This window comes from Channa argus, chromosome 5 (genome assembly GCF_033026475.1).
Source record: "Channa argus isolate prfri chromosome 5, Channa argus male v1.0, whole genome shotgun sequence".
Taxonomy (NCBI): domain Eukaryota; kingdom Metazoa; phylum Chordata; class Actinopteri; order Anabantiformes; family Channidae; genus Channa; species Channa argus.
Window position 1 is genome coordinate 9,206,288 of NC_090201.1, and position 25,215 is coordinate 9,231,502.

The 25,215-nt window shown below is 36.4% G+C and overlaps 4 protein-coding genes across 4 annotated transcripts; all 4 read left to right on the top strand.

The window, feature by feature from the left end:
• The first annotated feature begins 1,660 nt into the window (after window positions 1-1,660).
• On the top strand, window positions 1,661-3,366 carry gnrh2 (gonadotropin-releasing hormone 2). Its single transcript, XM_067504014.1, has 4 exons — window positions 1,661-1,817; window positions 2,320-2,462; window positions 2,578-2,661; window positions 2,872-3,366. Exons 2-4 carry the CDS (start codon window positions 2,328-2,330, stop codon window positions 2,908-2,910), a joined length of 258 nt encoding a protein of 85 aa, XP_067360115.1. The 5' UTR covers window positions 1,661-1,817; window positions 2,320-2,327; the 3' UTR covers window positions 2,911-3,366.
• Window positions 3,367-3,787: 421 nt separating this feature from the next.
• On the top strand, window positions 3,788-10,159 carry zmat1 (zinc finger matrin-type 1). Its single transcript, XM_067504015.1, has 7 exons — window positions 3,788-4,036; window positions 6,211-6,317; window positions 6,412-6,495; window positions 6,889-7,028; window positions 7,141-7,424; window positions 8,092-8,182; window positions 8,700-10,159. The coding sequence occupies exons 1-7, from the start codon at window positions 3,898-3,900 to the stop codon at window positions 9,667-9,669; spliced, it is 1,815 nt and encodes a 604-aa protein (XP_067360116.1). The 5' UTR covers window positions 3,788-3,897; the 3' UTR covers window positions 9,670-10,159.
• Window positions 10,160-13,009: 2,850 nt separating this feature from the next.
• cd8b (cd8 beta) lies at window positions 13,010-17,058 on the top strand. Its single transcript, XM_067504013.1, has 7 exons — window positions 13,010-13,179; window positions 14,223-14,585; window positions 15,457-15,543; window positions 15,795-15,884; window positions 16,079-16,112; window positions 16,248-16,292; window positions 16,474-17,058. Exons 1-6 carry the CDS (start codon window positions 13,125-13,127, stop codon window positions 16,258-16,260), a joined length of 642 nt encoding a protein of 213 aa, XP_067360114.1. The 5' UTR covers window positions 13,010-13,124; the 3' UTR covers window positions 16,261-16,292; window positions 16,474-17,058.
• Window positions 17,059-22,653: 5,595 nt separating this feature from the next.
• On the top strand, window positions 22,654-24,848 carry cd8a (CD8a molecule). The gene is made up of 6 exons (XM_067504062.1): window positions 22,654-22,816; window positions 22,967-23,275; window positions 23,368-23,472; window positions 23,609-23,716; window positions 23,920-23,959; window positions 24,385-24,848. The coding sequence occupies exons 1-6, from the start codon at window positions 22,768-22,770 to the stop codon at window positions 24,434-24,436; spliced, it is 663 nt and encodes a 220-aa protein (XP_067360163.1). The 5' UTR covers window positions 22,654-22,767; the 3' UTR covers window positions 24,437-24,848.
• Window positions 24,849-25,215: the final 367 nt, after the last annotated feature.

Sequence of the window (25,215 nt, forward strand, 5' to 3'; positions counted from 1 at the left end):
TGAGTAGTGATAATTCCACATCTACCAACAAAAGATTTATAAAAACAGGATTTGTGTTTAAACAATCTAAAATCACCACCCACATAAGTAAATGGATGCATTATTATTGGGGCTAAAAACTGTTACGAAATGACATCAAAAATACAAAAATATTTTAGATTAAAAATGGGAGCTTCTTGCACTTCAGTATTTCCATTTCATGCTAATTAATGTATTGGTTTTCGCTACAATTAGAGCATATTGTACTTTTTTTTGGCACTGCATATTGGAAAGCTTTTATTACTTTAATGATTAATGTTAAAAATACAAGAACATTAGTTTATAAAACATGTCATCTTGCTTTGACCAATCCTTTTGCTCTGAACATTTCAGCTGTCTGATTACCTGAGTCAACAGCAGCATGTCATGCCACACATCATTTCCCCAGTAAGAACTGCCTTTAAATGTTAAACTTAAGAAGCATTTACCTTTCCTGATTTTATTGACAGGGATGTCATCAGTGGCCTGGTCACACACGCAATGTTTGCTGCTCCAGAGGTTTTTCTGAATGAAGGGACATTAGGGTCAGGTACAAAAAGAGCGGAAAAAGGAGCTAAAGATACAGTATCTTCTCGTTTTATGACGAAGACTAACTGCTCCTTTTACTACAACTTTTGATAAGTTATTAATAGTGAGTCAACAGAGAGATGGGTCTTATAGTAGGGTTTCAGTGCATAAACATCTCATTACAAAGATGAATGCACATTTAAGAGTTCACTGCTCTGCAGAAATGTGACATAAGTGGCATAAGTGACTCATATGCTATGGTCTTCCCACGCACTAGACTTTAACTAAGTTAAACACCTATTAGAGATTTTGGACCATCATGTTAGACAGTCCACTCCACCACCATCATCGAAGTTCACTGTGTATATTATTTTTTGGTATTGTCAGAGAGAGAGAGTTAGGTTAATTGGTGAATCTAAAATCGCCCGTAGGCGTGAATATGAATGTAAATAGTGTCTGTGCTGTTGCCCTATGACAGCTGGGATAGGCTCCATCTCCCCCACGACTCAAATAGGATAAGCAGTTACATATAATTGATGGATGGATGGAAGTTTGTATTGGTTTTAGTGGGCACTGGTTTTTGCTTTTTACTGAGGTACAGCATGTTGAAATGCTTGTATGTGAAGGTGTATGAGGTGCTACAGAAATATAGCCGATTAATATTATTATCAGTGGTAGTAGTATTAATAGTATTATTATTAGTAGTAGTAGTATTTTAGTACTTGCAGAATTATTTAGAGTGGAGTAAAGATGTTTCTGTGGCACGTGGTGGCCCATCACCTCACTAAGACAGTTTATGTTGGGGTTTTTTAGACTTGTTACATCTGCAACATGGGCGGTGAAGACCACTGGTACAACTTTAATTTAACAACTTTAATCTGTTAATAATTCAGAAATCCTGTTTTTAGAACTGGATATGAGTGATCAATGCATGTGTGTCAGTACTGTTTGCAGAAGGTAATTGGAAATGACCAGGTCTTCCAAGGGAGTGACAATTTCACCACTGGGAACAAAGAGACAAAGGGGTCAATTATGGGCATGGCACACAGGGAGGATGATAGAGATGTGTTGGGAGGGGGGACATTTTAGACTGGTACATATATTGAGGAGGACGAAGACGGTGAAGAGAAACTCCACAGTAATACACCTGTGAAACTGTATAATACGTTTAGCAACCAGCCAACGGAAGGTCAAACAGAGTGAGCTTCTGGAGACCTGTTAATCAACACCGGTGGTGATCAAGTTGTCGACAGTTGACAGTTGAGTGTAAGGTAAGCGTTCTACAAACCTTTACTGTACTCCATATAAAACCTTAGTTGTTAGTCTTTTCTTGTCAGGATCATGTGTTGTGATTTATCAGTTCAGTGGTTTAACATGTTTATAATAATCTAAACAGGAGGGTTGCAGGAACTTATTTATTTACAGTAGGACAATACAAGATAACAATTCATGTGATGTTAGTGTACAATTGAATGGATGGTCAGGTTTTATTTATTTTTACTGGAAACAAATAAGAAAAAGTTGGAATAAAACTTTGCAAAACTGAAAATAACAGTAAAATGTCAGCTTTTAGAATTGAGTTCTAATATTTAAACTCATATTATTTTATCTTCATCCAAGTGTCTTAATAATATTGCAAAATATCAGAGCCCTCCCGTGACAGCCAGTGCTTTTTATAAAGGATAACCTTGTCATTAGAGTTTTATTCTGATTTTTCAGCTTTTACACATATTACAAAGAGTCAAAGATAGAAGTGTTTGTCTTGGTCCGTAGGTGGAAATATGTTTAAATCTCGGCTAGTTTTGCTGTTGGGGCTTATTCTATGCGTGGGGACTCAGATTTCCAGCGCGCAGCACTGGTCCCATGGTTGGTATCCGGGTGGCAAGAGGGAGTTGGACTCATTTGCCACATCAGAGGTTAGGATCAGTGTGTGTCCTAATTTACATAGCTTTGTTGCTCAAAGAGCATTTTCCAAGCATATTCTTAACATATTATTGTACATATTACATATTATATCTCTCTCTCTCTCAGATTTCAGAGGAGATTAAGTTGTGTGAGGTAGGGGAATGTAGCTACTTAAGACCCCAGAGGAGGAGCCTTCTCAGAAACATTCTTGTAAGTAATTTGATTAACAGTTAATGTCTTAATTAAGTTGTAAACACTTTATTTTAATTAACACGAGTTATGTGAAAATAAACTGTAACATTTCTTGATCAATTTTGCTGAAGTTGAAAAAAACATTTCTACTAGCTGAATGTTTATTACTATGTTAAGTTGTCTTTTACTTTTTTTACCTCTCTTCTTACTTAATAACTCTTTTCACAGTTGGATGCCTTAGCCAGAGAGCTCCAGAAGAGAAAGTGACAGCATCCTGCGTTACACTGCTTTTCTAATAGTAACCCTTTCCATCAGTATCCATGTCATGATGTGAAACAAGCTATTGCTGATCACCCAATCTTGTCTATTTGTTATACTTGTGAATTTGTATTCCAGCATTACATGTATTGTTCCCGTGGCACACAAATGTTAAAATTAGAATGTCCCATAATAAAGTACCTATTTTGATATTAACTCCTTTCAGTTATGGTGTCTATAAATTGACAAAAGAATATGGTGGGAATGTTGAAAGTACAGTCATAAACCTTATTAGCACATTTCTAAGTAGTGTATGTAGAGTACAACAAAATTTTACATTACCAATTCAAGATTGTGTATTATCACAAAGCAGTCATTAAGTAGTAAAAGCACAGAAGTAAATGAATATGCAAGTTAATGATACCTGAGCTTTTCCTAATATAACAAGTCATGACGTCTGCAGAATCTATACTAATCTATTGATAAAAACCCAAAACTACATAAAAAAAATCCTAACGCAAAAAACAAATATTTTTAGTTTAATTAATGATGGGAAAGGCACAGTTTAAAAAGTGTTTTAAACATTATTTTATTTAATATAAAAAATGCCAGTATAATTGCCATCAGTATAATTGATATATAGCCGTAAAAAAAACAATACAATACCATTCACTCATTTGAAAATATAAAACCATGTTTAAGTCCGCGTAAGTGAGTTTGATTTCGAGAACTGTCATTGTACAAGATTATTTATATTTTTCTAAGGATTATGAAAACATTAAAAAATGAAGCGTCGGTGAAGGCTCTCAGTCAGCCAGGTTGGGTTAGATCATGTCGAGTGGAGCTTTTTCTTCTTGGTTGTAAACGTTGCGCTCCTGCTTCGGTCTCTGAAAAACTGCTTTGAGAAGTAGCAAAAAAGTTAAACAAAGCAAAAAAAACCAAAACGCCGTTAGAACTTTGACGTCATTGTGAATACGCAACACAGCCAGAGAAAAGATGGACGGCACAAGTGTCTGCACTCCGCGGCTAGCGGAATCAGACTCTCAATATAACACTACTAGTACCCCCAACGCGGCGTCTATTACAGATGTTGTCAAAGCAATAAACACTAAAATAGATAGTACCCAAGTCGAAGGTGAGTTTTGTCTAGAACGTGAAAACTAAGCTTTATGGCGTCCTCTTTGCTGAACCAACGTTAGCTTTTTAGCTAACTGGCTAGTTAGCGCAACACCCGAAGGAGCTAACTAGCTCCTGAGCTAAATATGCCAATGTCAGCTGTTCAACGATAGGTCTAACGTTGAGAGTGGGTCACCCTTAAAAGCGGTCCACGCGTACAATGTATCGCCCACCAAAGTACCCATTAATCCGAAGACCTGTCTCAGTGAAATCATACGGAGTTGAGAGGTTAGCTACTTTTTCCCACGTCCGGAAGTGGTTAGCCAGTTCATAGCTAACGTGTGTGCAGAAAAACAGCTCCCATCCCACAAGTCTTAAATTAGCCACAAATCAGTGGATAAGCATTGCAGGTTGGGCATTTTGTTAGCGAAGGTCACCAAATAATTTTATACAATTTAATAGTGGACTTAAATCTTTTTTTTTTTTTTTTGCAGTAGAGGGAATCTGCCAAAGCAATTCAGTGTAATGCATTGAAACTAAGCAAAATTATTTTATAAAAGCTTTGGTAATTTTAAATTGGTGGTGAGTTTAAAGCATATGAAACCTGATAAGCATAAATGTATATTTCTTTTTATATGACCACTTCTTACTTTCTTGGTGGCCTTGCTCACCGTAAAAATCTTTTTTTTTTTAAATGTAACTGCAACTGTGATAATCATTAGGTAAGTACAATATTTGACATGTATAAGAAAAAGTTATGGGAAGGCTCCATCAAATTGTAAATATCATTGTGCTTATGATAGTCCTTTCTTTAATTGAATCAGAGATATTATTTACACACAGTCATGGGAAATGCTGTTTTTGAGTCTAACCGCATTTTATATTTGAGTAGTTGGTAAATTAAAACTACTAGTTCACTGTGCTGACTATCAGTACTTAGACATTGTGCTGTAGTCTCTAATTTCAATATATTGTCATTGGCGATATGTTAAATATTAATAATAATACTTAAAAATATTATACTGTATTTACCGAATAAAGTTGAGCATGATGAAACAATAATGCGCGCACACATGCTACACACAGTTTTCATAAACTGCATCTTTGGAAATATACCCAGTCTCACAATACAGTCTTGACCTAAACCGGTAATCTGCTAAAGTACATACACAGGTTTTTATATAGAGGCTTCATGTTGTGGGACCTTAATTATTATACGTTGTCCAATAATGTTTTAGAGGGTAATAACTGCTTTTTGTTTTGAAAATCCCATTCTTATTTCTCTGTCAGCTTTGGTATTGTAACAACCAAGCCTTTCTTATACAATCATTCCACCAAATACTTATTGCAGCTATTGTAGTAATTTATAAGTAATAGTTGACAGCTTGTTTGGATGCTACAAAGATTACTTTTGGTTCTGCAGTCTGGTTTTCAACAATGTGGCTGAATTTCTGCAATTTATAAATATATTCACTTAGTCTGGCAATTTACTGAATCACTACATGTGTCATGTGACCATATACTTACTCATATATGACTGCAGCCACAGTAAAACATGAACCTGTATCCAGCCTTAAACAAGTTAAATTAATGCAGTGAAGCATGAAATTATATTTTTGTCATGTTGTAACAATAGGCTATATTGTGTTTAAGAAGTTCCAACATGTCTTATAACACTATGGTAGTAAGGATGTTGAATGGAAATCATCCAGTAGCATTTCTATTGGACTAAGAAACTTTTAGAAGACAGAGGCAAGATTTAGAAATTACTAAGCCCTCCAGTGAAAAATATATATATAAATGATATATAATTGGATATAGTAGGGATAAAAGCTGCTTCAAACTTGTTTTTTTGTGTGTTACTATGGAATTAGGTCAAATTAGAACATTTTGGTTATCACAGCTTTTCCTAAAGTAAAATAAGGTAGTGGTAAGGTGCCTTTGTATTTGAGAAACTGCTTAATTGTTGTGTCATATTAAATGATAACTTTATCACATTCGCTCAATGACAGTTTATACAATTATCATTTAAGAGGTATTTTATAATAGTTTATACAATTAGCATTTAATAGGGATAGGGAAGTTTAATAGCAGTAAGGTACATTTACACCCTAAACTAAACCCATAGGAAGCAAGTTGAAAATTGGTGAAGTTGCTCTTTAAGTGTAACTGATAGTGTTTTCTGCCACACAGGATACAAAAGGGAAGAGGAGCTACTAAAAGGGCTCCTCACTGAGGACTACTGCCATGTGTGTGAGGCTGTGCTGCTGTTTGAATCTCAGCGAGTGTCCCACTATGAGGTGTGTCCTGCTTCCCAAACACATGGCATGAAACTGTTGTATTGACCCCACGTGAATTAAGAATTTATAGCACAATCTTTTCCTTCAATTCTAGGGAAAGAAACATGCTCAGAAAGTTAAGGTGTACCTTCAAACCAAGAGAGCTGAGAAGTCAAACAAAGAGTCTACAGGATCCCAGGTTAGCTGTCGTTAGATTTTACTTTGTAAACATTAAGGAGTATGTTTTTCTCTGCAACCCTGAACAATGTGTGTCATAGAAGAACAAACATAAAACATTTTGCTAGAAGCAATAAACGATAAGAAGATTAATGGTTTTAAATTTCATGTCCTAATATCCGCCTTTATAGAATGTGAGGTGCACAGACAAGAAATTACCTATTATTAAAAAGACTAAAGTCTAGTGTGACCAATAAGCAATTGCAAACATGAACATTTTGCACTAATCACAAGCAGCTTTAAGTAGCAAATGAGATAATATCCAGAAATGTGTTGTAATGACATTATTTTTACTTGCTGCTTTGTTTACATTTTTGTCATTTGGCCCTCGCATGTTTTTTCTTGTTTTTTGCAGCGGGCCAAATCTACTTATGAAGACCGTTTCTGTGAGCTGTGTAACATGGTGTTTAGTTCCCAAGTGGTGGCAAAATCACACTATGAAGGCAAAGTCCATACAAAAAATCTCCGTAAACAAGGTCTTCAGCCTCCAGGCAAGTGTTGGTCGGGTGATAGAAAATTTATAGTGTTGACTGCATGATTCAAGTTCTTTCATGTCCAAAATGTCAAACTTGAAGTAACTAAAATTGTTATATGTGGTTATAGATAGGTACACTGAGGTGCATCATTTACCCAGTCTGACTCTGGATCCTAACAATGCTGGCCAGAAATCAGCCTCAGTAAGTGATATGGAGCATCTTGTGGACCCAACAGCCAGCACAGCTACCCCCAGTACAGAGGTTGATCTAAAGGACTGTAACAAGTATTGTGCTCTATGTGCTGCTTCCTTCAACAACCCACAAATGGCTTTGCAGCACTACAATGGACGCAAGCATCAGAGGAATCAGGCCAGACAGGAGCTGATCAAAGAGCTCGGAGGTGATGTCCAACAAGGTAACACAGAATCCTGTATAAGACAAAGCAGTTTTGTTATTTTAGGTGTATTGTAGGAGGCAACATTAACGTGACAATTTTTTGACACATTTTGAGATGCACTATATGTCAATCTCTTTTTATGACATGCGAGGCAACAAATTAAAATTAAAAGCCAACAACGACATACATGATCATGATAAAATGAAAAAAATAAAAGATTGCTGCTCAGATAAGCAAAACAAAAGCACGGGTGGATTTTCCGCCATGCTTTCCGCAATCACACTGATGTTTGAAATGACAAACCCTCTCAGCCATGACGATTTCATACCATTATTGGTAGTAGTTAGGTTTAATATTAAAATAGTAGAGTTTGTACAGTTTTTATACTAAATATATGTAAAATGTTTTACATTTTATTTTCCATTGTTGGCTACAGTGTATAGTATAATTTTGTGTAGTGAGCAAAAATAATAATTTGTCATACCACGCTGAACAGCTGAAAATATATTTGCAATGTAAAAGTGGCTCCATGTTATTTAGTATCTTAAGTATGCATACAATATATTTCATTTCTATAATGGTCTATAAAACAAATGCAGTGAGATAGAAACTCTCCGGTATATCTGACTGCTTACATGTCTATAATTTATGCTGTTTTCACTTACCCGCTTTCTGTTGTCTACAGCCAGTTCCCTGATGTGTCAAACCTGTAGTGTGCAATTTAACTCTGTGGAGATGTACCAGGCCCACATGCAGGGAAATAAGCACCAAATTAGGTAAGATCAATAATATTTTTTACAATAACATCGTGTCCACACTCGTCTCATTGTTTGCCTTGCATTTGCAGTGTAACCTCTGCTACACTGTTCTTTATCATTTTTGTAGAAGTTTGACCACATTAAAGCTCCAACCACATCATACTAAACCTAAATTAGATGAATGTTAATGTCTCTTAACTAGCGATTTTCAGTGTTGTCCTACATGCAAAGTTGAGGTGGATAGTGTGCACAACCAACCACAGTGCGGGACGAATGTAGCAATAGAAAAAGCAATCTACACATTAATATTGCATTGTGGCACTGAACAATTACTTGATGAAGGACTTGGAAATTTGCATCTCCTGGACGTGGTTTAATATATTAGGCAAACCTTGGATACGCTTATGTGATTATGGAACAAAGTTTTTGAAAGTTAGTTTGTCTGCTCTCTGATGATCAAAACAGGTAATGGGGCTTTAGTGTGGCATCACCTAATTAATGGCATCTTAATTGCTCTTCACATATCTTTGTGTAGGGAGAAGAAGGTCATTGACCTGTGCAAAACTCAACAAAAAGTCTACAGCAATTTTGCAGATGAACTGGCAGATTACATTCAGGTACAGAAAGCTCGGGGAATCAACCCAAAGGCCAACCAAGTCCTTCCTCAGGGTGACACACAACAGGAGAATGAAGTGGAGGACCAGGGAATAAGCACTGGGGATACCACACAACTCAACACACCTATGCCCACCCTCCCTCCCAAGTTAAACATCTATCATCCTTCCCATTCTGGTTGTTACCACACAGCTGAAGGCTGGAGTTCTTCCTATCAAAGTCCACCTTGGCGTCCTTATGGCTGGGATAACAGCTTTCCTCCAGTTCTGCCAGGCTCAGGCTCTCCAGAGTTCCATGATTGCCCCAAAACGAAAAAGAGGCACAGAAAGCAGTCGAGCTCCTCCTCATATACTACCTCATCATCTTACACTTCCTCATATTCCTCCTACACCAGTGGTACCAATGACAGTGACGACAGTGACTACAAACACAGGGAAAAGAGGATGATTAGGAGATCCAGGAAAGGGCGAGATAGGAGGCTAAAAGAGGAGGAGCAGAGCCAGCGAAAACGACAGAGGAAGGAAAAACTTAATGACTCTGATGAGAGGAGAAGAGGGGAATCTGGAGAGTTACAGCAAGAGATAAGGGTAAAAAAGGGAAACAATCACACCAAGCAAAGACTAAAAGAAAAACAACCGTGGCTCGAGGAGGACTTTGGGAAGGTAGTAGGGGAAAGAGGGATGAACAGTTTAAAGCCAGAAGACATGATGGACAGTAACAAACAGGCTGAAGTTCATATTCACGCTGAAATTAATGTTGATCACGGTGATGGTAGACATGATGAACCAGCCAAACCCAAATACAAGAAGGAGAAGAAGAAAATGAAAAACAAAGTAGACAGCAGGACAGAAGAGGAGAAGCTGTGGGATGACTCTATTCTGGGGTGTTAAACTCAGCATCTAAACTATCTGACAGTAATCCTGAGCAATATACTGAAAATAAATAATACTAATTTAAAGTTATTAAAGTAATCTTAATAGATCTTCATAGGTGTGCTAGCTGGCTAGCATTGTTTATTAATTTCCTGTGTGTAAGTAGGAAATGAAAGTAATCCTCTTATTTAATTTGGTTTGAAGGGATTTGTTAGACACTTTTAACAACTTAAACAGCTTTACTTTTTACTGTTACACCACTAATCTTTTTGAATGAATTAATTATTGAAATGAACATGCACAATCAGCCACAAGTTTTGGCTGCAGTATTTAAGATTTCTTATTATGTCCTTTTGACCTTTTAGCATATCAGTCATTTAACATGTTTCATTGTGTATCTGTGCTCAACTGTAGGTTGTGATTCCTTTAGGAGCCTGTGGTTGGCACTGTTGAGCTTCATTCAGAGTATCACTAAGGTAAATAAATAAAAAGAGATGTTGAAAACTTAGTAATTTCTTTTTTCTAATCTTTATTTGTTCCCAGGATCTCTCTTTTTTCCTTAGATGTGCATAAACTGAAAGATGCTTTTTAAAGATGTATAGTTGGAGTTCATCATATAACACATATAGAGTAGTGATAAACAATTCTGTGCCTGCTGTGCACGCTGCAGCAAATAGGAACTTTGAACCATAAAAAACATTGCTGAGACATTGGCCTAGTCTACAGTGCATTGTCTGCATGTGAATGTGTTATGATGTACAAGTGTTTGGGGTCAGACAGGTGCAAAAGTCAAATCAGGACAGCTCTTTAAAGACCTCAGAATGCATGTGTAGATGTAGTCTATGATTAACAAACGGAACTGAACAAAGACATCAAGATGATGAAGTGAAGTTAACTCTATAATGCCAGCTTCTGGTCATCCTAGTAACGGACCACTCGAAACAACTTTTAAACTTGTTCTTATTATTGTTAGATTAAAGGTGCAGTTAAAGGCTAATTATAAGATATTTGAAATGTTTAATTGCATCATGGTTCCGAGGATCAACTCAGAGAACAACTCAGTTCTCAACTTGATTAACAAGTACTGGTGTTGATGGGAAAATTGAATAAATGAATTGATGAAAGATGGAAAGCGTCTGACGAAAGATCTTAACTTTAAATAGTATTTGTTTAAAGCACTGCTAACAAGTATCACACATATTCATAAATCTATGACACAAAATTCAGACATCAACTAAGTGTCTTGTCAGAAAATACATTTTCAACAAAGCGATCATGAGAGCTGTTGAGAAATAAAACGAGTCGAACAACTTTCAGTGTCGGAGCAACAAAGGCTTTTATGGCTTAGCGATGTGTAAAGAGCATCTCTGAAGCCCCCTGAGATCTCCTGTTTTCAAAGAATCCTGTGGTGTTGTTCCCTGCGTCGCTCAAATCTTCGACCCCCGTAGAGCTATACGGTGCCCACATCCTCTCACTTCAAGACCCCTTCATACGGTCCTACACTCTAACCTTTCATACACACACAGCACTTGGATGATGGAGATGAAAGTCAATTTATTAAGTCGTTTTATTAAGGAAATGAGTGTGGTGGATAATCACATAATTAATCCTTCAGTCCTCTCTTCAGCTGTAAAGTAGAGGAGAAATGTCAATCAATAGGAAATGCTGTTTTAACTTTAGGGAAAGGAAGTTTGCATTTGTTGTTTACATAAGATAAAAACTAGATGGAAATCTCAAGTGTCACCCCTGTACCTAATGCAGTCATTGCTGCTCATAAATGACAATGACACTCACAATAATTACCATAATTTGGAGCTGATGAATATACTTAATTGTATTGTAATAAAGTTCATTCTTTTTAAACAAACCAAAATAATCTATTGTGAAATAATAATTGAACACTTGATTGTCAGAAAATTTCTCAACAACAGATTTAATATGCTTACATCATACATTGACCAAAAATGCCAAATATTATGAATGCATATTATGAATATGGAACCAATTAAGATTTGTTTTTCATGATTTATATGATTATATTGGAAGTACATTTGGGAATTAAGCTGATATTTGGCAAAAGAATTTGAAGCAAACTCTTTAGGCTCATCGCTCTTGTCAGTAATATGCCTATTTCTACTAATATTTTCAATACTTTGTAGTTTAATATAGTTTTATAGTTTAACAATTCCTCAGTTACCATCAACAAATAAATAAATGCTCAAAACAGCTGGCAGAACTAGTTCACTCTCTACAAAGTCAGGTATTTCAGAAACAAAACCTTTATCTTCATCTTTTCATGCACTAAACTTGCAGATCTCCCCATCGCAACTAGAAGTTCCCATAGAACAGACTTGACAGTTTGCAATTTTCTACAACAAGGCGTTCTCAATTTTTTTGTGTAGAAAGAAAATGTTGCTAATGCCTGGATCAGTTTTATGAGGGGCTTTGAGCATTCATAAACTAGGCTAGGGACGGTTTAATTTCAATCTAAGAGAGTCAGAGGACAGTTTCAGAAAAATAGAAATCAAACAGAAAAACCCTACTACATACGAAAACAGATTTAGTTTGTAATAATAATTAACAATTATTTCACCAAAGTATTTTGCTACGTTTTTAACGGATACACATTTTTCCTTTTCCTAGATGGCAGTTTTTAGAATTAAATATTTTACGAGTTGCTGAATTCCATGCACATTGCATGAACCTCTGCCAGTTTAGTGTTATATAATATTGTGGATCAGGGTTTGTATCCTTTGGATTTTAGGTAATACCTGAAATTTACGCTCCGTACGTTGGCATTCCCGTGCTAAGCTCTGCTCAGAGACATGAAGCTGCATATGTAGGACTCTGCTGAGCTCTAGGTCATGCACCTGGGCAGAGACCACAGCACTGCAAACTGCTGCTCTGCGAATATGGAGCTTTTGTATTTCTTGATATGTGGTTTCATGTCAGCTGTGAAACATAACCATCTTTTCTTCTGGTTGTCATGATGTTGACATATGAAAATTAATGTCTTGTATGTTGTGATCCATCTTTCTTGTTCCAACAACCTGTATCTCTCAGGTGAAAACACATTTGTTAGTCGCATTCATACTTTTCAAGTAATTAGAGTTAAGGGTGTCAGAATAAGACGATCAACATTCTTTTCATTCTGGTGTCCTTTTTGCTATTATTATTTTTATTTACCATTTGATCATTTTTCAGCAGTTTGTGAGAGTTTAACTGTATGTGTGTGCAAGTGTGTATGTGTGTGTTTGTGTGTGTGTGTGTGTGTTTAAGTCCCTTAGCTATTGTCTGGCCCACTCTGATAGGCCTGTGTGTCACATTGGGGAGTTACCTTGACAACTTAGAGCCTATTAGCTCAGTGCTTCCCCATCATCTTTGACAGATACATAGCAGGAAAAGAAAGTTTCAGCACCTTCCTTCAGCTACCACCCGAAATACGCGTAGACGCTTACTGGCAACTGGACAAAATGATCCTGCTGCCACTGGCATTGACACTGTGGACCTCATTATTGTGGACACCAGGTAAGGCTACCTTGCTCTGTTGTTTTGTAAGCCTCCAGTGTTCTCAACATCATAACTTAGTGAGAGGCCTGTAGTGAGGGATGTGTTGTTGAACTGGTGTTAAAATGTTGTCTACTTTTGAAACACACAATCGCAACTATAGTTTCTGCTAAAACGTGAGATTTGTACTTTTCTGTTATTTTGTTCTTTGGAGGACAAGAGATGAAACGGGATGTTTAAAGAAACCAAGTACATGCAGTAGCCTTTAATTCAGTTGTTGGTCAAAGCTTCATGAAAATTACTTTAAAAAAAAACAAAATTACATTGTTGATGTTTAATTTTATTACATTATTGTAAATTATGATTAGGATTAGAGGTACAGTAACCATGTGATGGATATGGATTCGCTTGGTTCGTGTTCTATCAAGGTTTTAAAATTAACTCTGTACAGCACAAATCAGCGCTTAAACGTCACCGATACATTCGTAAACCTGATGAAAACTGTGTCTTTGATATGTTTTCACAAACATGATCCAACAGTATTTAACCTTGACCTTTCACACACAGGCAGCCCAGATGTGCCATTTACTTAAATATTTCATAACAATCGTGATTGCATCATGTATATGCCTACGTACCAAACTTGAAAACAAATAAAATAGGCGTTGGAACTGATTCTAAAATTAAACGTAATAGCTTTTTCAGTGACGCATCCCTTGAACATTGCATAAGTTCCAGTCTTATAGCAGTATAGCAATTTTTAAATGTCACATTGGCAAACTTTGAAATATTCTTGCAAGTTTTGGTTATATTTAATGCTTCTGTATTGCCTGGCACATTAGTAATGTTGGTTGAAGCTCAATTATTTGTAAGTGCTTGTAATTTACATTATTTAGTGTGTGAGACTGCAAATGCGCTATTGCTGATGCTGTTTTTTTCAAGTCATCCTAAAAACCAAACGGTGGACAAGTCACCATGAGATTATAAACATGGATGTTTGTTCTTGTCTTGTGTTTTAGTAGAAATGTTAATCCTATGTAAATAAACTCCCATTTCACTCCTAGGGTTAACCCAGTTCCTGCTAACAGAACCCATCAACATTCTTTATCCCAAGATTGATAGTTCCGAGACTATTGAGTGTGGCTGCGGTAACCTCTCCTGTGACTCTGTCTACTGGTTCTACAGTAATGCCAGCCTGGGAAAAGTAGAGTTCCTAGGCAGAGGCAACAATGCTGATCGTGTTAACTATGGAAAACTTTCTAAAAGTGCACGTTTTAAAATAAGCAAGAGGGGTTCTGCGTCCTTCGCGCTACGTATCAGCAATCTTACACTGACCGACTCAGGGGTTTATTCTTGTGTCGTGAAGGAAACAACACAGAAGAACAACAAAGAAATGTGGAGGCCTGGGATTCTTATTCTGCCAGGAGGTTTGTATACTGATACATATAGTCCTTCATTTCAAGTAGGTAAATGCTGTTTCAAATGTTTCGCATCCGGTGGTGGGAAATCTGTCTGAGTTCAGGTTGGGAGTGGAGGGGTAAGTAATTTAACGCATATCTGAATCAAAACTCTGCATTTAAATCTGCTGCGATAAGGATTTTGAGTTCAAAGAATTACATAGATACATACAATAGGCCATTATGGACCATTTATTGAGATGTACCCAGCTTTGTCTCACAGTCCCCTCTCTGTCCACTGTTCGCAATACTTAAAAATGTTTTTGATATTATTATTAAATAAAAAAATTTATGTATTATGTGTCCGTCATATTACTGGACATGCTGGTTTATTTTATCATTCCAGAGTTACCCAAGTTTAATCAGATTGTTCACTATCAAACTGGTAATCACGTAAGGTTATTGGACACTCCATACTACCTCAGGAGCACTCAGTGATTGCTGTGATTGCTTTTGTTGAGAGATGTACACTTGAAACAGGGATGCGTAAGAAATACGACAAAAAGTTTTATGTTGCTTTAAATTGTGGTTGAGCTATTCTTTGTGACTGCATGGCACTGCCGGTCTATATGAGCAACAATATAATGTTATCAGATCATGGAATTACAGACAATAATATAGGTGAGTGTTATTTATTTATTTGTGTAGAGGTCACTCATCAATGTCTGAATGTTTTTGAGCCAAATATGAAAAACTGTCACAGGACGCCAAACAACGTGTTTTTTGTGAATGAGGTCAGAATCCATTCATGGCACGTAAAGTCTGAGACATAGAGACATTTGTTGGACAGTCTCGTTTAGCTTTTACTTGCCTTTATAGTTGTTTTCTTTTTATCTGACAGTGACCCCTCCATCATTACCTCCTGTCACAAAACATAAACCACCAGTCAAGTCAATCTGTTCCTGTAAAAAAAAGAATCGCTCACAGGGTAAGTTAAGAGGAGCACTCACACGTACATATGTACACTTGGTTGTGGCAGTGCATAATTTGTATAGTAGTCTGCTGTTTGCAAACAGCCTTATAGGTGGATATAGTTGTGAGCACTCCGCTCTCTTTAGTTACAGGTATAAAGCTCAGGTACAATGCCAGGAGAAGAAGAAGTAGTTATATCACACAGCGACAATGCAATAATATATACATTTAAATAAAGCTGCTGTGTATGTTGTGTACTTGCTCCAGATGACTGTGACTCCCTTGTTTTGTGGCCTTTGGTGGGACTTCTTGCGGGCCTGGCTCTTGCTCTCATCTGCACACTCTACTACTACAGCCGTGAGTGGTTGTCCAGTTGATTGTTCCAAATAATCTTAAGTTAGAAAGTGGACGCACTGCAGAGATTTGTGCTGAGTGCCGAAAAACATTTGTTCACAGATGGTTGTCAGAATTACTTTGAAGTGTTGAATTAAAATGTAAACTGTATATTATTGATTTTTCTTTGGTTTGTTTGAACACAATATTCCTTATAGGTCTACCAAAAAAATGTCACCATTACTTTGGGAGGTAAGTAGATAACAATAGTATAATTTCTTTCCTATAAAATAAAGAAAAACTTTCATTTGTTTCATTTGGCTGCTGCAAGTGTATGTGCTGTAATTAACTATATCTCAATCTTTCTTTTGTTTTTCTTTATTATAGAAGAGGTAAATGATCAAAGTGCTGCATCCAAGGCGTATATATGATGTATGTACCTGATGTGTATGATTATATTGATTTACATACAAGGCATTTATTGCGTGTGTGATATATATCTATATAGAGAAAATATGTTAAGATGCTACAATGTTTGCTAAAATCGGAGATCGTTTATGCTGTGGATAATAGGATCTGTGATATACGCTAACAGTTGCTTTTGTGATTGCAGCGGGTGAGGTGACGTCCAGCTTGAAGCATGTGGTTTGCCCTGAAGATCCACTATGCTAATAAAAACAAATCATCAGTATCTACAGTGAAATTTGTGCTCATCCAGTGAAACATCTTAAATGTTCAACACCAGCCATGTAACATATCGTGATAGAGTCATTGTTTTTGTTACATATTTTTCACATGTCAGATGGGTCGTGCTCTAAGTTAAATTCTATCCCGTGTGCTGTAACTTTTCATTTCCACTTTTTTGAATATGTCATTCATCAGGACCATTTATCAAACCACTTTTTCAGTAAATCAAGCTTTTGATGTGAACCCTTGTTGTGTGTGTTTTTTTATTAAATCAGAACAAAAAGCAGAGTACTTTTTCTCTAGCATTCAACAAATGCCTTCTTGAACCTTAAAAGAGTAAACCTGAATTGAAATACTGTTGCATTTGCTCATCTGTTTTTTGCTCTTCTGTAGTAATTTATGTCTGTCCCAGTATGTTTGGGTGTTACGCTTACACATATATCTTCAGGTAAACAGCAAGTAAATTGTTTTCTAGGAATAAAACTGTTAAATTAATAAACTGCATATTTCTTTATCATTTACTGTGGTCAGTCTCTCGTTTTTATACAGTAAAGAAAAATGAATGTTTCACCCTGTTTTTCCGTACATCCCGAAGCACATTTTCTACTCTTAAATTGTAAGAGGCAGATTTACCCGCAGAGTAGAGACTCTATGGGATTGGCTTAAGGGCACTCCAACAGCAGAAGTCAGTACAGCAGGTGTAACATCCAGGTTTAACTCTGTTTTATCAATGAACAGTTATGACTTGTGCATATGTAACATTTTTAACTATTTCACCATGTTTATTGTGTTGTACATCTAAAAGATTTCGGTGCATGTCTATGGAAGAGACAAGAAAAGAAGTTTGGAAGTGGGTGTTGTACTTCCATTGTCAATATTGTGTTTGGCGGAAGTTGAGTAGGTGAGCTACAGAGTTTGGTTTCTTCATTTACTTTTGATGTGTAAACTTGCATCACATCCAGTTTCTGTTGAACTGTCTCCAGTATGTGGCAACAAGCTTTATTGTTATAATCTTAGTCCTTTTATAGCCAATTGCGCACCTCTTGCTGGCTCCCTCTGTCACATACACAAGAAAAACACATGCACACCTGCGCAGTTGAGGGGAGTAAAGAAACTACTTAGATGGTAGTTGTTCAGGTCTCAGGCAGTGTGCACGACCCTTTCCTGTGTGCTAGAGAGAGAAGAGACAGAGCCGTGTTCACTGAGATGCTATCAACTCTCTCAGCTTTGAGCTCTTCATCTAGTCTCTGAAACAAAAAGACCACAAAAATACCACAAACAGAACCACAAGCAGTGACAGACACACACACAGAGAGAGAGAGAGAAAGACTGAAAAAGCGTTACAGTTTAGAAATTAAAAAACTGAAGAAAACTTAAAGTTTATTGTTGCAGTATTTTTATTGGATATAATCAAATATACAATATACAGCATATAATACAATTTTATCACCAAGTGCATTTACTGTGAACATGACTGTTTACTACTGTATGCATTCATGTATGTATGCTGGTTTCGGTGTAGGTAGGACAGTTGTGGTACAGGGGTTTATTAATTAATCAGTCAAATTACCATTAGCCATCTATCATCTTTAACTGTCACATGGGGCTGGAGCCATAGCTGGATCATAGCTGCCAGTCGGTATGAGGAAGGGTACACCCTGGACAGGTCACCAGTCTATTTCAGGGCCTAAACAGTGAGACATAGACAGAAATACAACCATTCGCACAAAGTCACCAACTAACCTAACATGCATGTAGTTAGACTGTGGGAGAAAACCAGAGTTCCAGACGAAAACCTACGCACATACAGGAGGAACATGCAAACTTCACACAGAAAAGCTGCAGTTGGCCGGGGATTCAACTTAGACTGTTGGCCATAAAGTTAGAAAGAAATATTTTAACTTTCATTTTAACTCTTCAAATCTAATTATTGCGATTTATTCTGGATAGATACAGTGTGTATCTTCTTAAAGCTTTATTGATCAGTCTCTTCCAAACATAGCACAGTAAACATTAAACCACAATTATCCTTTGCAAATAAGGGTAATGAGTATGAAAACAAAATTATTCCAACTTTATGGGCAACAGTGTAGGAACCTGTGCTGCCTCAAATTGCTAGTATAATCAATTGTAAAGACTGCAAAAGGATGTTTTGCTGACACAGGTTATTCTCACAGTATAATGGGGTACAGTTCACCCACACCAAAAGACAGAACCTCCAGAAAGACCAAGAAGTTGAATCAATGCCTACATAAAACATTTCTAAGTAAACTGACTATACGATTGAGGCAGGTCCGTTGTGTCAGGAAACATTAGCTGTGGCTATTAGTGTATCTACAACATGTATCTACAGCATTGGCAACTGCATGTACAGTGTCAGTGAAGGGGAAATAATTTGTTCAGAATAACCACTTCCAGGAAGCCTGAATGACTGCACATGGCCAGAGTAGACCTGTAGGACGTCAACTACCGAGGATTCTTTTTTGGTGTTTTCTGACAAGATAAGGTCAATAAGTACTGGATATTTAAAACACGAGGCAAATTATACATAAATACTTTGTTAACTATTTGTGTTGTATCCTCTGAATGTCTTCTAAGGTCATTACCTACTGTATGTTAAAGATATTTGTAATCAAATTTAACCAAATCTAAGGTAAAATGACAAAGCTTTACAGAGAAACACTGATAACACTGATACCATGTCAAATTTAATAATCATAGAATTTATTATTACGGTTCGCTACATTTATTTTCTTTCTCAAAAAAGAATAATCTTTTAACTTCAACATCTCAGTTTTCACTGAATACAGCCTGTTCACCTCAGATAAAAACTGACCTGAATCATAACTGCATGTACTATATATGCAATTTTTACTTTTGTTTCAGGGGCCTTTCAAAACACCTCATGTCATCTGTCATATTTAATAAGTGTCTTTTATTTAAATTCACATATAGGTGAGCTTACATGAGAAAAAGGAGAACTAAAAAAAACAAAACGCCAGTTTCTCCCTTTTCTTTAACAAATACTATATACATGTATAAATAATAAATATCAAAGACATTTAGCATGCCGTGTATCATTGATCGGTAAAATACTAAAAGTCATCCATTTAAAATTGGTTAAAATTCTGAATGACAAATACACACCACTACAATATTACATTTGTAATATTTATGTGTGTGAGGTATTGAATTCTATAGCATTCAGACAAACTTTTGTGTAACATGACACCTAATACTTTGCAAGATGAACTGTCTGAAGCTGTAAGACATAGGAAACAATACAAAGTCTATTTCTTAAGGCCAAATTTGTTACACATTATTTAGTTTAGCCGCATCCTGAACCACAGATATCCCACTGTTTAAATCACTGCATAACACCACGGCACAAATATTGAATACAAAATTCCCATTTTGTCAAAATGATTGTAGCTTTCACAATTAAAGCCAGGAATGGAAACTATTTGTTTTTTTCAAAACCCACATATAATGATAACCACAACATTAATACCACCTGGTGGTTTTAATGTTATGGACGAGGGTACACAGTGTGTAATGACACGAGAGGATGATGGCCAACATTAAATTTCCCATGCTGACCCCTGGCTGCTACAACATTGAAAGCATTAACGTTAATATCACGGGTGATCAGTGTGTACCTTCGTAACAGGATATCTAACATTAGAAATGATGAGCAAACATTTGCATGTGTACAGCCATGTGAATGTATTTGTTCAATTGCTCCTTTTCTACTTACACCCCTTGTAGGTCTTGGTTTCCTTTTCACAGCTTCATATCCGATCATAGCAGCGCATCATAGCGGTGACACAGAAGCCAAACTGATTAAACACCAGTGCGTGATCAAACACCTGGCATTGATTCCCCCTTACTGGTATGGAGAGCGCTGCTATTTTCATAATGTAAGGATGTCGTTGATGTGCTGACTGCATTGGAATGTCATGCAATGCAGTGCTACTGTGTTAGGGTACTTGATTTCTCACTGGCTTCCCCTGGTCAACCACTACATACAGCCACACACACAGGTTTCAGTTTGGAGACCCCCTGTATGACTAAGATAGGGAAGCCCATACAGGTGTGTTTGTAGGTGACTCAACTGTGAAACAGAGAGATGGAAAGGTGAAGTGGGCAAAATGAGAACATTTTGACTGGGTCTTCCCTCTAACACGAAGCATCAACAGAATCCCCTGTTTACTGAAAACGATGAAAAAACCTGAAACCAACTTGGTTTCCATTATGGTTTCAGTTGCAGTAAACGTCAAACAATTTATGAAAATCAAAATTAAGTTAATAAACAGGCACCTGCATTGGAGGTAGTAATACTGTTCATCCTTCAACAATAATGAGACATTGCGTTGTCGTTGCCTCTTTGTTATTTAAATTGTCTTTTTCTCTTGGTGTTTAACTCTCCCTCTCTGTTTATGTCTATCTCCACCCACTCATGGAACAGACAAATCGCCCACAACAGAGCAAAATGTCAGCAGTTTTTGCCCATTACCAAATTGGTGCTTTTACTTTCCATCACTGAACAGGAAATAGGACGGGCTCTGAGTTGCGCCATAGCTGTTGTAGCTCTCCACAGTTGATCTGAGGGGAGTTTCACTTCTGTACAACTTTTTAAACAGCTTTCACATGAAGTGACAGGTGACATGATGCCTAACTGTTTGTAGTTATGTTCCTTTGGTGTTAGTGGAAAAGGCTGTTCTGCAATCTGGGTCTTATTTTTGATCTTTTTCAAACTTTGGTCATTGTTCTGATTGTTGCACTTAAACGTTGGTGACTAGTATAATGCAGCTTTACATGGAGCATTGCAACACAATACGCTGTAGTCACCAGGAAGTCAAGTCAAGTCAAATGATGATGACACTATTAAACCTGTTTGAGTACCATTTTACACACCAATTTCTCTCAATAATTTTAAGTAAGTCAACTGCTGAAAAGATTTGAGACATAAGACTGCTTCTGTTTTGCAGGCACACACAGCTAAGTGTAGCAACACTACAACTGCTGATGTCACAGCAGGTTTTTAGTTTCCACTCGTTTGTTTTTCAGCTGCTGAATGTACCTGCTACCTGATGACAAGTGGTGCAGTAAACTTTAAGGTTTCAGCGTAAACCATGATTCACTCATTTGCTGCTTAAAACATAAAAGAGCAAAAAAAAAAATCCTGATTTTGCTGCCATCTAGTGTTTAGGATTTTCCCCATGATACATTGATGCAATGTCTGAGGGTTGGTCTTGTTAGCCTTCTTCTAACCATCTTAAACTATGTACATTTACCAATTGATAATCATAATTAATGATCATAATTAACAATTGTCATAATTAAACCTATTTAAGTATAATTACAACAGGTACAATTTTAGTTATGTGTATTAGAGTGGTATACTCACAATAACAGATGTCTTAACTATTACTAGTTTTCAGATGCCAAAACTCTTTGGGTATTTTGACAAACTGACAAACACTTAGACATGGTTAAATGTCCAAAAATTAAAGGTACTTTCAACTCATGGTAAAGTAGATACATTAGACTACTAAAAAGCGCAATGTGTGGATCAGTGGCATGGTAGTGATTGAACCAACAAAACCTTAGGCAGAAATGGTTTGTATAAACAGAAGAGATAAGAATGAGGTTAGGAATCATTTAAATCTTCACCAATTCCTGATGTTTAAGCAAAACTGATCCTTTGTCTTTGGAAGTGGGAAACCAGACCACACTCACAACAGCAGGCAGAGGGACGCAATGTCACAGCCCATGTACATGTCTGAAAATTAGACATTAGACAATAGTATAGTTTAGGATTTTTCTTGTCCTTGTATTTTTTTTTTTTTTCCAGCAGAATTGCTTTGGTGTTCTACTTTTCAAAGTTATGTTTGCAAAAAGTGGACTTTTAAGCCTCCTACTCCTGGTTTCAGCCAACATTTCCACACTGCTGCTTATGGATGAAGTTGCGTTGTTCAATGCTTCACACTAGAAGCAGGGAAGCAGATCAGTGTGCTCCACTTCAAAACATCTTGCAGACCACGACTTTGTTGCAGAAGGTCTCTGCAACCCTCCATTGCAATTATACCATTTGACACTGCAGAGAAGAAGGTTACAGGTGGGGCGTAGTTTGATATCTTGCTGAATTATTTCCTGGCAGACGCCAACAAGCATCTAAAAGACCTCTTTACAAGCTTTTGACATCTACAAGATTAAAATGGACCAAAAGTGGATGCTGATTCTGGGGATTCTGGTATTTTACCACAGTAAGTTCAACCAAAATTTTATTGATCTGTCTTTTCTCTACATTGTATAGTTTTTGTAAGTGTTCTCTGGACTTTTACTCAGTCATTTGTTCTTGGCGATATAAAAACGTGTGTTTTATATTAATGCTGACATTCTTTATAACATTTTAGAACTGACTTCAGGAGCTCAGGAGAAAAAAGTCAAAGAAGGGCAACAAATTGAAATTTACTGCAAACCCAAAAGTTGCAACATAGCCATCTGGTTTCGAGTTCTGGATAATTCAGAAATGGAATTCATTGCATATGTTAGCAATGGGGTTGTAGTGAAGGGACCAAGAAACATCTACAGTGGCTCTAAATTACAGGACGACATCCTTACTCTTAAGTCCTTCAACAAAGCTACAGACAGCGGCATTTACAGCTGTGTGTGTATTAAAAGTAATGAACTAAAATTCGGTAATACAACCCGACTGGTTGAAGGTGAGTCATACATCTCATTTTGGATCTAATCTGAAACGATGAATGCTTCTCAGTTTAACATTTTCTGTCAAATCCTTTACCCTAACATAAAGCTTCCAACGCAGTCAATGTACCGGCACCGACTACTACTACTACCAAACTGAATCTATTCCCAACCACCCAGGCCTGTGCTTGTAAAGACAAAACTAGCTCACAAGGTATTAGTTAACCATGTTTTAAAGCGCAATCACTGCTTCTGCTTTTGTAATTACAAAATAAAATCCTTTATATAGAGTCCTTCTAGTTGGATGTTTATGAGGCTGTGAGAAGTAACCGGTGTTACGTGTCTTTCAGGGGGCATCAGTGATGTCTTTTATTGTACTCCAATCATACTGGGCCCACTGGTTGGTGCCTGCGGCCTGCTTCTTCTGCTCCTGATTGTCTTTTGCGTGTACTGCAATCGTAAGTTCATCTCATATCAAACAGTTCAGCCTTTTTATTAAATACAACTTTACTGAATGATGTTTGCTATGGAGGCAGTAAATGTCTGCAACAAAATATCAGTGTCAGTGTTTTCTGCCTGTGTTAAATTAAAAATGTGATTTTGCACCAATATGTAAGCAATGGTATGCTAAGTTTGTAATAACTGTCTTGATTTGCTGTAGAAATAAGGACACGGAGATGTCCACACCATTACAAGAGAAAGTAAGTTATTTATTCATTTTACATTTAATGTCTTTCCATTTCGGGCCACAACCAGGATTTGAGAGGTGATTGGTGTCTAGATCTAGTTTGTTCATTTAGTTATCAGGGTAGCATTTTAATATTACAATGGGCATGAATTTAAAAAAGCTGTTACTCCGAAGAAATTCCTCTGAAAATAAGTACTTAATTGTATAAAATGTAAAATGTAAAATGATGTGTTTGTAAAATAAGGTGAGTTCTGAAGCGTTTTCCAATATAAAAGCCTTAATGCTATTATTATTAGATAAATACAGATGTATTCATTTATTACATGTAATGTGACGTGTTTTATATATCAAATTTCTAACCTCTAAAAACGCTAAAGACAGCCACAGCATATTTTGTGTTTTTCACTTTTTTTTTTTTTTTTTTTTAAATATATATAGGCCACGGACCATGGCTCCTGGAAAACAAATGATGACCAACAGACACGTTTAATAAAGATCGTGCATATTCAGTGTGATTTCATTAAGCAGCAAATATTTTACTATGTTGCAGAAATTGCTTTTCATTTTATTTAGAGTTTGAGGGCAAATTTATGCTTTGCTACCATTGTTAAAACTTGGTTTATGATAGACAGTATATAAACTGTTAGTGGTATTCAACACATCAAATACCGAGCTTCTCTTTGCCAAAAGTAACTGCTTAGTGATTTGATGGCTGTATGCGGCACATTCAGGCTGAACTCTTTAACAATGTGAAATTTTTTATTTTTTTTTAAACTTCCCTTGAATGTTTGAGGTCCTAAGAATATTACAGTTCTATTAAAATGTACAGTATATAGCTAATGTTTTTATATCTTGTTCATTTAAATTTATTTAAAAGTATTTTTAAAGGCCATTTTCCCACATTTTTTGTGTGTACATCATCTTTTTTGTGTGTGTAAATTAAAAATGCAAACTTATTTAGAACCCCCCCGAAAAAAAATTCATAATCATGTTTAATTATTTTTGCTCAGATAAAAAGTCCAACAGGACAACTCGATTTTTATTTTATTAAAAAATAAAGATGTAAATAGTTTTTCTTAAACTCTATATTTCTACGGTCAAATTAATGAGCAAATTCTATTTATATATTTCAATAATTGAAGTTGCAAAAGACAGAGTAATTTAAAAAAATACTGTACATCTTTTTAAAAAACTTTTTCAAAAAAATTTTCTTCAAAGATTACCCTTGCAACTTCAATTATTGAAATAAATATGAGAAATAAGAAATAA